We start from the raw sequence: 13,024 nt of genomic DNA, 5'->3' as shown, positions 1-13,024 counted from the left end.
TAAGCCATATGCTTTTGACTGGTACCAAAACGAGTGATGGAAAGATTAGAAAATTAATTGAATCAGGTTAACTGGGGAATGTCATCTGCATTAAACAGGCCTATTAGTTTTGCGCACACAGTAAACTCACACAGACTTGAAATGAAATGCGATTTTAACTCAATTTGGCGCACGATGTGCGGTGTAAATAGCAGCACACCTTTCTTAAAATGATGCCCATCGCTCTTAAAGTCCAGTGAAACTCAACACCGGGCACCCTCGAGTCCCGTTTCTGTTCCTAAATGGGTTTATTCAAGCACGTAATGGGATCCCTGCAGCAAAACTTTGAGAACTGTGGGCTACGGTAAACTTCACCACATGAACTCCGTTTCCAGGGCTATTAAGCTTTTAATTGGAAAAGAGCAGATGAAGTTTCAAGGTGACGATGCAGCCTGCAATGTGCATGCATGGCGAGGGAAAATCACACCAAGTGGAGTGCGAGGACAGCAGAAATGCTAATACAGTTATTCATGTTTCACAACAACACTGGTGTAAAAAAACAACAAAAACAAAACAAACATAAAACTAATATCTACTCTCCACGAAAAAAAAAATACAAAAAAAATACAAAAAAAATCAAGGTTAATCATTGGACATCAATAGCAAACATATTTTTAAACACAAAGCGAAATGGAGCTGGTATTAATTGATCAATCTAAAACAAATACAAAAATAGGCATTGATACAATATGGGGCGAGTGACAAAAATAGTAATAAACAAACAGGAGAAACTTGTGCTTGAATATCTTACGCTATTTCTTGAGACTATGCGAAATACAATTTTCTGGCACTGATTAGTAATCAAAGTTAATAACAAAGAATAATAATAATAATAAACAACAACTGTATGCCATTCCGTCTACTAAACATCCTGTTTCCTAATCCAATACCATGAGATATAACAGGGAATACCATCAGTTTGCTGAGGGTGTTAAAAGGGACAAAAGCTCTTAATTTGAGTAAATACTTGAGACAATTTCAAAATGAGTTTAACAATGGAAAGGATGAACAACTGATTTAGAGACAATGTAAGCTGTTTAGAAGCCTATATTTAGATGATCCCTTTAGAAAGCAACAAAAGCTGGGGAAAAAATAATTTTACTATATTGTAACCATTGGAATCAAATAAAAAGTATCAATTTCCCCAGTGAAAGATAAACCTGGCAGCCTGTAAATATTGTGAGATATTGTTCAAATACATTCTACAACGTATAATGTTGGTTACTGTACATAACCAATTAAATACTGTATATGGCATTTGATTTTTTTCTGTCTATTTGATCATTTAGAACTGCATGACAATTTTTCAACACTGTTGTGCGTTCTGCTGAGAGCACATAAACTATAGTATATTGTTAGTACTGTATTATTCAGATTGCTGATGAACATGGGAAAGAAAGTTGGTGGACACACCATGTGTACATTCTTATGTGGGGTCAAATTGATACCATTCATAATGTTTGTCAAATTTGGCTAAAATAGAACTATTTACATAAAGAAAAGTCATGGTGTTTAATTTCTAGTGGTAGAAAGGTGATATGAAAGTGTGGTATAAAAAAGTTTTCTCATGATCTGGATATGCAGTGAGGGCTAAGTAGACTTTAGCAGTATTAGACTGGTTTATTTGTGTGTAGCCTAAAAGCTGTTTTATACTGAACTTAGGACATCATTAAGCCAGTAAATGTCCCAAGTCTAAGTTCCACCAGCTAAACCAGTCACAATATTTTTACTCCCTACAAGTTGCACAAAAAGCACATAGTTAATTCATACTGTGTGTGTGTGTGTGTGTGTATATATATATATATATATATATATATATATATATATATATACAGTACTGTGCAGAAGTCTTAAGCACATAAGATGTTTCACAAAAACATTTGTCTTAAGATGGTTATTTATATTTTCAGCTATATTTTTTAAGAAAAACTGTGTCCAGGTGTACCTAGGAGAATTGGTGCTGTTTTAAAGGCAAAGGTGGTCACACCGAATATTGATTTAGCTTTTTTTATGTTTACTGGACTTTGTATGACATTAATTGATAAATGAAAACTGTTTATGGCATTATTTTTGAAGACATACACACTATGAAACATTTTCCCCAAGTGCCTAAAACTTTTGCACAGTACTATATATATATATATAAATATATATATATATATATAGATAGATAGATAATGTGCTTCTGAATGAATGCTATTAATAATAGCAATTTATTAATAATAGACAGATTTGATATTAATAAAAAAAATAGATTTGATAGAAATTTTACATAATATAAAAAATAAATAAATAATACAAAAAAATACAATAAAAATAAAATTAAAGGTGCTAAATGAATGATTGACAACAAGTGTTTGAAATGGGTACTGCAGTCAAAATTCAAAATATTGGAGAGTTGTCTGCCCCATCCCAGACTCGAAGCTCATGCAGGTTGCCAGAAAGTTTTAAAGGATTTCTGGGCTTTAAGCTGTCTCCATCTTCCAAAGGCATATCCAATATTTATCCTTGTTTTACTACGCCTCTTGTCATGGTGGTTTTTAGACGGATGGCGAGGCTTTTTAGGTTGGGTGGAATCTGTTATCTCTGATCCAGTTCATTTGCTGGCTTCCATGGCTGCAGCTCACAGTGTTGTTTGCCTTTAAACTTGTTCAAATCTGGTAACCCGGCGGTGTTGAAATACTATTAGTGAGTGGGGAGTGGGCGGGATCACACAGGCCAAAACATATACAGAAGTTCAGGCCCGGAATGGATGTATACTGGATGTAGCATTGTTATCAGAGAAGCCAGTATTTCAACTTAGCATGTTTCCTAATTCTCTAATGACATATTATGGTCATTTTATGATTTAGTACAGTAAAAATATTACATATAGCACCTAAACTTTTTGCATTCAGCTTAGTTATGCTCTCCATTAACTGAGCTCTGTGGGAATCTTTTACAAATATTACATTCAATGCTATACATTAATGTAACTGTTTGCCACTTAAAGACAAGCAAAAAAAAATAATAAAAAAAAATGTTGTACTTGTATTGCTACAAATTTGATTCAGGTTCATCGTGATAATTATGTATAGACTAAATGCTGAATCTGTAAAGTGAACTGTCTATCAAGCCCAGTGGGCTGCTCTTTCATTGAGCTCACTGACAGGCAGCCAATAGTTGCAGTGTTGTGAGTAATGATGGGACATCTGTCCAGTGAAATGCCTGGTTATTTCCTCCAAGGGCACTCAAATAACTGAGACTTTGATGGGACTGGACCACCCAGCCACACCCTCTCCATTCCAATGTGCACAGAAAACGTACCAAAAAAAAAAAAAAAAAAAAAAAAGAATAATTCACACCACAATCTACTTTAATGGGTCCTGATTAATTTAAGTTCAACTACAGTTTGCAACCAAGTACCAAGTTAGAACAAGTAAAAAAAAAAAAAAGAAAAAAAGAAAAAGAAAAAGTAATTCACAGCTTCTTATCCAATTCACAAGACTCATTTTGCAATTTATTTTCTGTGTTTGGGAAAAAGGGTTTCATGTTCATTACATTCGCATGTAGGTCAGGTGCTTTATCACACATTGACATAGTTGGGCATGGACTAAATGGGTAATCAGACTTTAATTGATGGTGTGCTGGCTTACATTCTAAAAGATTGAATACATAAACTAATTATAGATGTCCTTCTGTCACATTGACACGTTGGCAACTAATATGTAACAACGATATCACTGCACTCAAGCATTTGAGTATTTGTTTGCAACCAAACAGGTTGTTAAACGTGTAGTACAATGCAACAACGTTAATGTTGGCATTAGTGTTACTGTAGGTAAATGATGTGGTCTGGGAAACAATAAGTTGCGCAACCCATTGCAAAATACATAATAGTGTATACTTGTTCATAACAGCCACCCACCCACATGTTCTCCACAGATCTGATTGAGTGTCAAGTTCTTATTAATCTGTGCAATTTCTGTGCTTCTTTCACTGTCCCATAATCTTTTTTAATGTCTTTACAGAGTCACAAAATAAACTGCATTCGATTAAAAAAAAATATATTATTACAGATTAAACTGGGCCTTGTTTCAGACCGAATGGTCATCAAACACTTTTATGATGATCTCTTCCACTCTTAAATTGAAAACTTCTGACTTAAGCAAATGCAGTTCTAGCACCTCCAGTATGCATGGAGACTTTGGGACAGGAGCGGCTTTATCTTTCATGCAGCGGTCATGATTGATGGCACAATAGCAGCTCAAGGAAAACAAATCCACAGACACTTTTCAGGCTGTCGCAGGAACACAGCTGGAGAAGCAACAGAAGGACACGGCAGCACGCTTGAGCCCAGTGCTGACAGCCTATGATAAAGCGGCCTTCCTTAACTAAACTCATAAAGCACGGGACAATAAAACTCAATCTTCTGTAAAATCCAATTAAGTCATTATCTGACTGATTGTATCTTTAATTGAAAACAGAAGTGACAGTAAATTTCTGTGATATATCAGGATCAATCGATACTGCTGTACAATCTGCTCTCCAGAAGTGATTTATAATGTCAAAGCCATATAGGTAACTCCACATTCTTCTCACTAAAACCACTGGGGGATGAAATTAAGAGTAAGTGCATTTAATAAAAATAAAAAAAAAACCAAGATGGTCAGGTTATTGATTACAGCAGATGGGGCTGAATCGAATGAATGTTTTCAGGGTGCAGAGCAAAGAAAATACAAGTAATTTTCATTTTGGGTTTTATATTGTGTTCCCAACAGCCAAGCCACGTGAAAGTCAGTCATCAATAACAATTTTATTTCCACTGAACATGAGAGCATATAAACACACAATGATTGCAAATTAGTGGTTGCATTGTTTTATAATGATAACAATCAAAAAAATATTTGTAACATGATGGTGAACAAGAACTCACCATTACACCAGCAAAGTACAGTGGTTGGGTTTACACAAAATCAATGACCGCAATGCTGAGCTCCAACTGGTATGACAATAAATTGTTCTGCCATGCCATTTTTCTCTTAGGAGTTCTGCTAGGGAATTGTTGACCAATCTGGATTACATTTGGTTTGAACTGTATGAATTTTTGTCAGCATTAAAGTAAACAAGCTGAAGCAATCCAACTGTAAAAATATATTGATAGAACAACATACTAACTACTGCATATCTGATCTTCAAAGTTTATTGGGATATTTCTCTTTGAGAAACAACGACTGAAATGTAACTATTATATTTGACTATCTCAAAGAAATGCCCTGAAAATTTGAAAGGGACCACACTGATCAACCTGATCAGTTTGACTATTTTGCTTCATTATACTTTTAGTTGAAAATAACAGAAATGCCTCAATTCATGAAGACAAAATATTGTCAAAACTAAAAATGTTTAAAAATGGAAATATTGTTGTTGTGGAATGAAGATAGCTCAGTGTGGTGCAGATGAGGGTCTTTTATTTGGTTGCTCCCTCTATGATGGACTCCACAGAGAAGGTTCCAGACTCTGAGCTGCTCTCACACTCCAGCTTGTTCTCTGTGTTGGTCAATGAGGGGATGGACATTGAGGCCAAACTGGAGTCTTGCGCTCCATCAGAAAAAGCTGAAATAGATGGGTCATGACACGTCAACTAGTTTTTGCTAATTATAGATATACTGTTCAAAATGAATCTCTTAAGTGTCCTTAAGTATACTTTTTTGGGACAGCTGTGTTTAAAAGCTCGTTAGTATAAATATAAAAAGTTACAATTTTCACCCAAAGGTTTGAACTAGCTGAATCTTTGAAAAGGACAAAAAGTCCTTCTGCTGTTGAATGCATTTCTTATCTTGAGATAATCAGCTTCTCCAGTCAAACCAAACATCATCAATTAACCTTGGGAACAGTGCTGTCAGCTTACAACATTACATCAAAGACATTGGTCCATTTTCTGAATCTCACACTGCAGTAAGTTCTGGCTACTTTGGCTAAACTCACTCAACCTGCAGATTCATGTATTGAACCAGATAGACTGCTGACCAAGCAAACTGCTATTGAGCAAATAGTGCAGGATAAGTAATGTCTCACCCGTGCCAATTTTCTCCAATATCTGACAGTCTATCTACTGTACAAATAAATAACTAAAGCATAGCACTTACTTGGCATGATATTAGCATATTTTCCAGAAATAAAGTTGCATGTCAAGTCACTTCACAGTGATTATCTCAAGATCTATGCATCATATCACATTGCATTTTGGGATTGTTTTAATTGAGAGCATCTGCTTGAAGTACAGTAGTCTGTTTGTTTCATGGAAATACACGATAACTAAGCCATTCATTTTCATTCATCGCGTAAAACATTCATTTTTTAACTGAATTATAGTCAAAAAGATGCTGTTGTACAATGATTTTTTTAAAATTAAAAACAGTGAAAATTAAAGGCAGTATAAAGGGAGTAATACTATGATGTATAAATACTTATTTTAAATACAATTTAAATAATATATCATTTTTTTTCATATTGCGGTAATGAGAATATCATAACAATGACCATCATTTTTTTAAAAAATTACAATAATGAGAATTAGGGGGTAAAAAATGTGCATAACTCTCATTTTCTCATTTGCTTCTTTTGGTTTTGGAGTAAAATAGGACCAGGCCATTTTCTTGACAGGTTTCGTGAAAATCGCTCATGTATTTTATTCATTAAAGGGATAGTTCACCCAAAAAGTAAAATTCTCTCAAGATTTACTCACCTTCATGCCATCCCGGATGTGTGACTTCCTTCTGCGGAATACAAATATTTTTAGAAGATTATTTCAGCTCTGTAGGTTTTCACAAAGCAAGTGAAAGGGTATAAAAATTTTGAAGCTCCAAAAAGCACATAAAGGCAGCGTAAAAGTAATCCATAAAATTTAAATCTATTTCTTAAGAAGTGATGTGATAGGTGTGTGTGCGTGTGTGTGTGTGTGTGTGTGAAAAACAGGTCTTTTTTTACTATAAATTCTCCTTCCTGCCCAGTAGGTGGCGATATTCAAGAAGAAAGAAGAAAGTGAATTGAAGATGAAAGAAGAATGTGAATGCCAAAAACAAAAGAAGAAAAATGTGAAAGTGAAAGTGGAGCTTTATAGTAAAAAAAAGGACTTAAATATTGATCTGTTTCTCACCCATATCTATCATATTGCCTCTGAAGATTGGATGAATGGATTTAGCCACTGGAGTTGTATGGATTACTTTTATGCTGCCTTTAAGTCCTTTTGGATCTTTAAAAATTTGGTACCCATTCACTTTCATTGTATGGACCTACAAAGCTGAAATATTTTTCTAAAAATCTTCACTTGTGTTCAGCAGAAAAAAGTCATACACATCTGGGATGGCATGAGGGTGAGTAAATGATGAAAGAATTTTCATATTTAGGTGAACTATACCTTTAACTGTTGATCAAGGATATTTCTGAAATATGCCTGAAATTTCATACAACCCTATTTTGGTGTGTTGTGTGTTTGACTGAAGTCAGTCACAGGACCTTTCGGATGACAAACCCTGCGACATATATTCTGGAAAATACGGTGATGTAAATATAATTAGAGAAAATGGTCTGTCACTAGAATCTACATTCACATTCAAAAGCATCTTTAACTTCAAATAAATACTCTGACATTTATAATGTTACACTTTTAACAGAGCCTAATCTATATGCTTTTGTACAGGTTCATGACTAATTTAATTACTTGTAAAACAGAAACACTAGCGGCACAAACTGTTATCATTCTCTAGAAACACGGATCATGGTTTGCGCATCGAGCCAGGTGACTACTCCTGTCAATGTGCATGTGAAGCTAATACATTACAGTCTCTCCAGAGTCTATCAAAGTTACGAGTGTTGGGAGGGTTAAGATGCACAAATCCTGTTCAGCTGTTTTTTTGACCTTCATAACCCAAGAAAAGGAACATAAAGGCTCTTCCTGTGCCTCTCATCCCTTATTTGCCCTCCCTTCTTTTCATCTGCATCTCCTCATCGTCTCTCTCTCCCTCGCGCTGCTCTTGCGTGGAGGTAATTAAGGGGCTATGGCGAAAAGGAGTCATTTTTCTCCTCATTAACTTCCTGATTGGTTTCAGGCCACAAAACTTTGCACTCCGCCCGCAGTTTGTCACCGATTCCAAACTGGCCAATCATTAATACTAATGTTTGTGTAGCTAAACTGCGGCGGTGCTCTTTGTACAACAATAATACACTGTGAGAGGGTGAAAGAGGAGGGGTTGGAATTAGCCCTGGCAGTGTTAATTCTGAGGGAGTTCATCAAGAGAAAATCTATGGTGTAATTAAAGGGCAGATCTTGCGGTTGAGTGGACGGGTCGTTTGTAGGGATGGTAAATCTCCCGAGGGGCTGTTCAGCGAGTGGAAGTGTTCTGTGTCATGGCTTCATTGCCTTTGATTATCATTGTATTACTACTTAATATAGACTAATGTTAGACTGCCCACAGAACACTGTATAATAAAGACAATCAGACTTTTAAAGCTGAAGTGTATAATTTTTGCACCTCTAGCATCACCAAATGGAATTGCAAAAATAATCCCTGTTTTCTAACAGATTACAGAACCCCCCACCCCCGTCTCTCATTGGTTGTACAAACAGATAATGCCGCCCCAAGGTTGAGGTAATCCTGCTGGGTCGGGCTAGATGGGCCACTCAATAAAACAGAGGAATGTTTTGAGAGCGCCACAGTGATACAGATGAAATGGCTTTTCTTTAAACTGGAATATGAGAAAGAAATTTAACATCAACACAATTACACACATCAGCTTTAAATATGCAGATAAAACCTAATAATAATGAAACAAGTAAATGGCTCTCTTTTACTTTTTAATATATACTGTGGCTCCAAAATGAATTGACACATAAGCAACACTTGAAAATTCATGAATTTAATTACATTAAGCAACAAAATATCAAATCAAGTGACATTTATTTATTATTATTTTTTTTAATGTTTTTTTATAACAAATTACTTTTCTCCCCTAAAAATTACTTTTCTCCCCAATTTGGCATGCCCAATTCCCAGTGCGGTCTAGGTTCTTGTGATGGCGTAGTGACTCGCCTCAATCCGGGTGGTGGAGGACAAATCTCAGTTGCCTCCGCGTCTGAGACAGTCAATCCGCGCATCTTATCATGTGGCTTGTTGAGTGCGTTACCGCGGAGACCTAATGCATGTGGAGGCTCACACTATTCTCTGTGGCATCCACGCACAACTCACCACATGCCCCACCGAGAGCGAGAACAACATTATAGCAACCACGAGGAGGTTAACCCAGTGTGACTCAACCCACCCTAGCAACCAGGCCAATTGGTTGCTTAGGAAGCCTGACTGGAGTCACTCAGCACACCCTGAATTTGAACTTGTGACTCCAGGTTTGGTAGTCAGCGTCTTTACTTGCTGAGCTACCCAGGCCCCCAAGTGGCATTAATTTTAACAAAAAATAGCACAAGCACACTTTTCAAGCAAAACCTTTTACACAAAAAGAGGTGTACATAGTTAATGCGATTAACTACACCTGCGGTTACTTTGCTAGGACACATTCTCTTGAGGGGAACTGACTTCAGTTATCCACTTTAAATGACCGTGGGACCAGTTGGTAAAAAGTAACCCCAAAAAAAGTCACAGAAAGATCAGTTAGTTCTGAGAAAAGGCTTACCATCATTTGTTTGCAGATGCCAATTTGGTTGATATTTTGTTATGTAATTCAATGAAATTCATACATTTATGTGTGGCTTTTTTTATTTTTTTTTATTTTTTTTTAAATTTTTGTAACCACAAATTTGATAAGAATAACATTTACCAAACCTTCACAGCACTGATGTATTCATATAAGTTTCCAAAAAACAAATTTCCCTTGTAAATTACTACTGGCAATGACATAAGAATTCTTTAAAAATCACACCTGTCTGTCAAGTGTAAAACAGTACTGAAACAAGAGAGGATTTACTTTTCTGTAAGCCCAGAAAGAGCTTATTTTCCCATCTGAACTTTTGCCCTATTCACCCTTGTTCAGCTGACTATCTTAGATTTCCAAACTATTAAACTGTCTTTGTGTGGTTTAACAAAAGGAAGCTTTTTTTTAAAAGAGCATGAAAAGGGGAGGGGAAACTGTGAAAGAAGCTCAATCATTTCTGGCAGTTTAAAAAAGTGAACAAAAGCCCAGATGTGAGAGAAGATGGTAATTCAGGGTTGATCTACTCTGGATAAGCTCTTTCCTCTGCAACACATATACTGCCAGCACTGGGCCATGAGGGTCCATAATGCCTTCACTTAGATAAACACAGAGTTGCGTAGAGATAACGCACATGGGCACACACACAGGCATACATATACAAGCTTGAACGTGTATACAATCACATTCACATACACTTACTCAGATCAAAATTATGCTTACTCAGATCGAAATTAAAAATAATTGTATCAATCTAAAATTGAGTGTTAAGACTGAGCAGTTCTGTTGTTGAGGTGAGAGTTAGACTGCATTTACCCATAAATAATTTAACTTACATGCTTACATGCAATTACGATGCAACCGACTTTAATGACACGCCAGATGCACTGGGCTGACAGTTAGCACTATTTAGCTAATAATTTTTCTGGTAGTTCTAATAAGTGTTTAACACGAACGCCATCGAACATGACATTTATTTTACATTCCCTTGTTCTTATAAATATCGATAAACATCATAAACATTAAATCAATAGTTCAAAGGAGAAGACGACTCCCTGATTCACCTTGTACTCATTAACCACACCTGAGTTCCATGTGATGATTTTACACCAGAGCCTGTCTGTTGTGAAACTCTGACAACATTTATAAGAACATCAAGGTCATTTCTGTTACAGTTCATTTTAATGATAAAAATAGAATAATATACAAATTCAAAAAATAAGAATATAAAGAATTGGATACGAGTGTTTAGACTTGGGTCAGATGTCCAGATATCAGATATGTATCAGATTTAGAACCAGTTATGAAAGTGGCTCAAATCAGATGACAAAAAGACAAATCTGATATGTGTTTTTGCTGTTTGCACACATGTAATACGATCCAATCTGTATGGAAAAAATAGGAACTGGTTGACAGTAGATATGCACTAGATACTAGTACCTAGTTTTAGGTATCGGCCGATACAGAGTACTGATACATGTAATTTTGTATTTGTATACATATGCCATTCTATTTGTATTTGATAACTTGATATAGCCAATATTAGCATTTTAGTAATTAAAAATTACAATTCAGGACTATTTTACCGGGGTGTAACTTATCTTTAAAAGTAGCCCAGCTAAAACATACATGTTATTCATGCTCTAACAGTGTTATTTTATGCATATTGTTTTGGGCATTCAAAGAGTGGGCAACGCAGCCTTAGTATTTATTGATTGTTCTGTGTTTTTGCATTGAGCCTGACAGAGTTCAAATTTTTTTTGATTGCTTTATCCTGTGTTGTTTTTGGGCTAAGTAAAAGTAACTTGCAGTTACTCCTATCCCTTTTTCCACCGTCTTCTTTACACATAACACGATTGTTGGAGTCGCTGTGTTGAGGATAACAACTGCCGTCTGGCGCGAGTCTAAAGAAAACGCTCTTTTGCTCTCCCTCAAACACAAGCCATGTGGAGCGAAAGAGAAGCCGCATATACAGTATAATGTAAAGATGAATAAAATGAAAATTCATGTGCTAGTTTCAAAAGGTTATCTTTCTTTTCTTGCTGTTTTTTATCAGTCAAAATGACGAAAAAACAGAACAACTGGCAAGCGCTTGGTAAAGCGATCTCTTGTGAAAGTGAGCGTGCACGTGTGAAAAGCCGCAATTATTGTATATTAGTTAAAGATGGATAAAATGAACTGATATTCTTGATTTAAATGGTTTAAACACCAACATGTTTCTCATGTTTCAAACTGGTATTAGATGCGCCATGCACAGCATGAGACATCAAAAACACACCTACAGTATATAAGGCATGTTTTGGATGAGGACATGCTGAAGGGAGATGAGGTTCCCTCATGGAATGACATGCACGTCTCTCTCAATCATTAGAGTTGTGGCAGGACTTAATGGCGCAGAAAACGCAGGCCTACAGCAAGGAGACGGCACCTTAAACACATGCTGACTCTTAAAAGAGTGAACAGCTGTGGATGCTGGAGACGGATGCAATTCTCAGAGTTAAGCTCTCACTCATAATCACATTGGGACTGGAGTTTAAGTATAAGGTGGATGGTGATGTGTTTCGCCCTGACAAGCAGATAAACACGCAATTGATCTGCTAGGCTTCAGGAAAATTTTGAAATGTATTTTGAAATATTTATATTGAGACAACATCTTCAGATTTCTTTAAAATCATTTTTATTGTACATTTCAATTAACTGATGAATCAGTACTTGGCCTTTGATACTGTAAAATGACAAGTAATTCAAGAAAGTCTACTGGTGGGACATGTACTGCACCTAAATGCAACTAGATTGTCTACATTTTCTGAAGAAAATGTGAGTGGTGCTTGCTCATGCAATATATTCCGAGGCAATACTTGGATATCTTGGATACTTGGATATTCTCATCCCTCAGCTCCCTCCTTCAATGCAAGTCTAAGGGATTTTTTTAGGTGCCAATTTTATTGACTGGCATGCAAACATCATAAGTCTGATTGCTTAAAAAGTAATAGCATACCTAAAAGCTTGCCATAGCAAACAACACCAAATATTAAGGTAATATTATAGCAATAGATCCCAGTTGGTTTCCTTTTAAGATACAGTTGAATTCAGAAGTTTACATACACTTAGTTTGAAGTCATTAAAACTCATTTTTTAACCACTCCACAGATTTCATATTAGCAAACTATAGTTTTGGCAAGTCATTTAGGACATCTACTTTGTGCATGACACAAGTAATTATTCCAACAATTTCATCTGTACAAACAATAGTACGCAAGTATAAACAGCATGGGACCATGCAGCCATCATACCGCTCAGGAAG

At 36.0% G+C, this 13,024-nt stretch overlaps 1 protein-coding gene across 1 annotated transcript in view; it reads right to left on the bottom strand.

Moving 5' to 3' along the window:
* Nucleotides 1-4,754: 4,754 nt before the first annotated feature.
* LOC127424699 (doublesex- and mab-3-related transcription factor 1-like) overlaps nt 4,755-13,024 on the bottom strand; it is a 52,292-nt gene continuing 44,022 nt past the window's right edge. Inside the window, exon 5 of the mRNA XM_051670101.1 lies at nt 4,755-5,634. Coding sequence (XP_051526061.1) covers nt 5,489-5,634 — 146 coding nt within the window. The 3' untranslated portion in view covers nt 4,755-5,488. The remainder of the gene's footprint in view (nt 5,635-13,024) is intronic.

Source organism: Myxocyprinus asiaticus, chromosome 3 (genome assembly GCF_019703515.2).
Source record: "Myxocyprinus asiaticus isolate MX2 ecotype Aquarium Trade chromosome 3, UBuf_Myxa_2, whole genome shotgun sequence".
In the NCBI taxonomy this organism is placed as follows: Eukaryota; Metazoa; Chordata; class Actinopteri; order Cypriniformes; family Catostomidae; genus Myxocyprinus; species Myxocyprinus asiaticus.
This window is presented reverse-complemented; position numbering and strand designations above follow the sequence as displayed.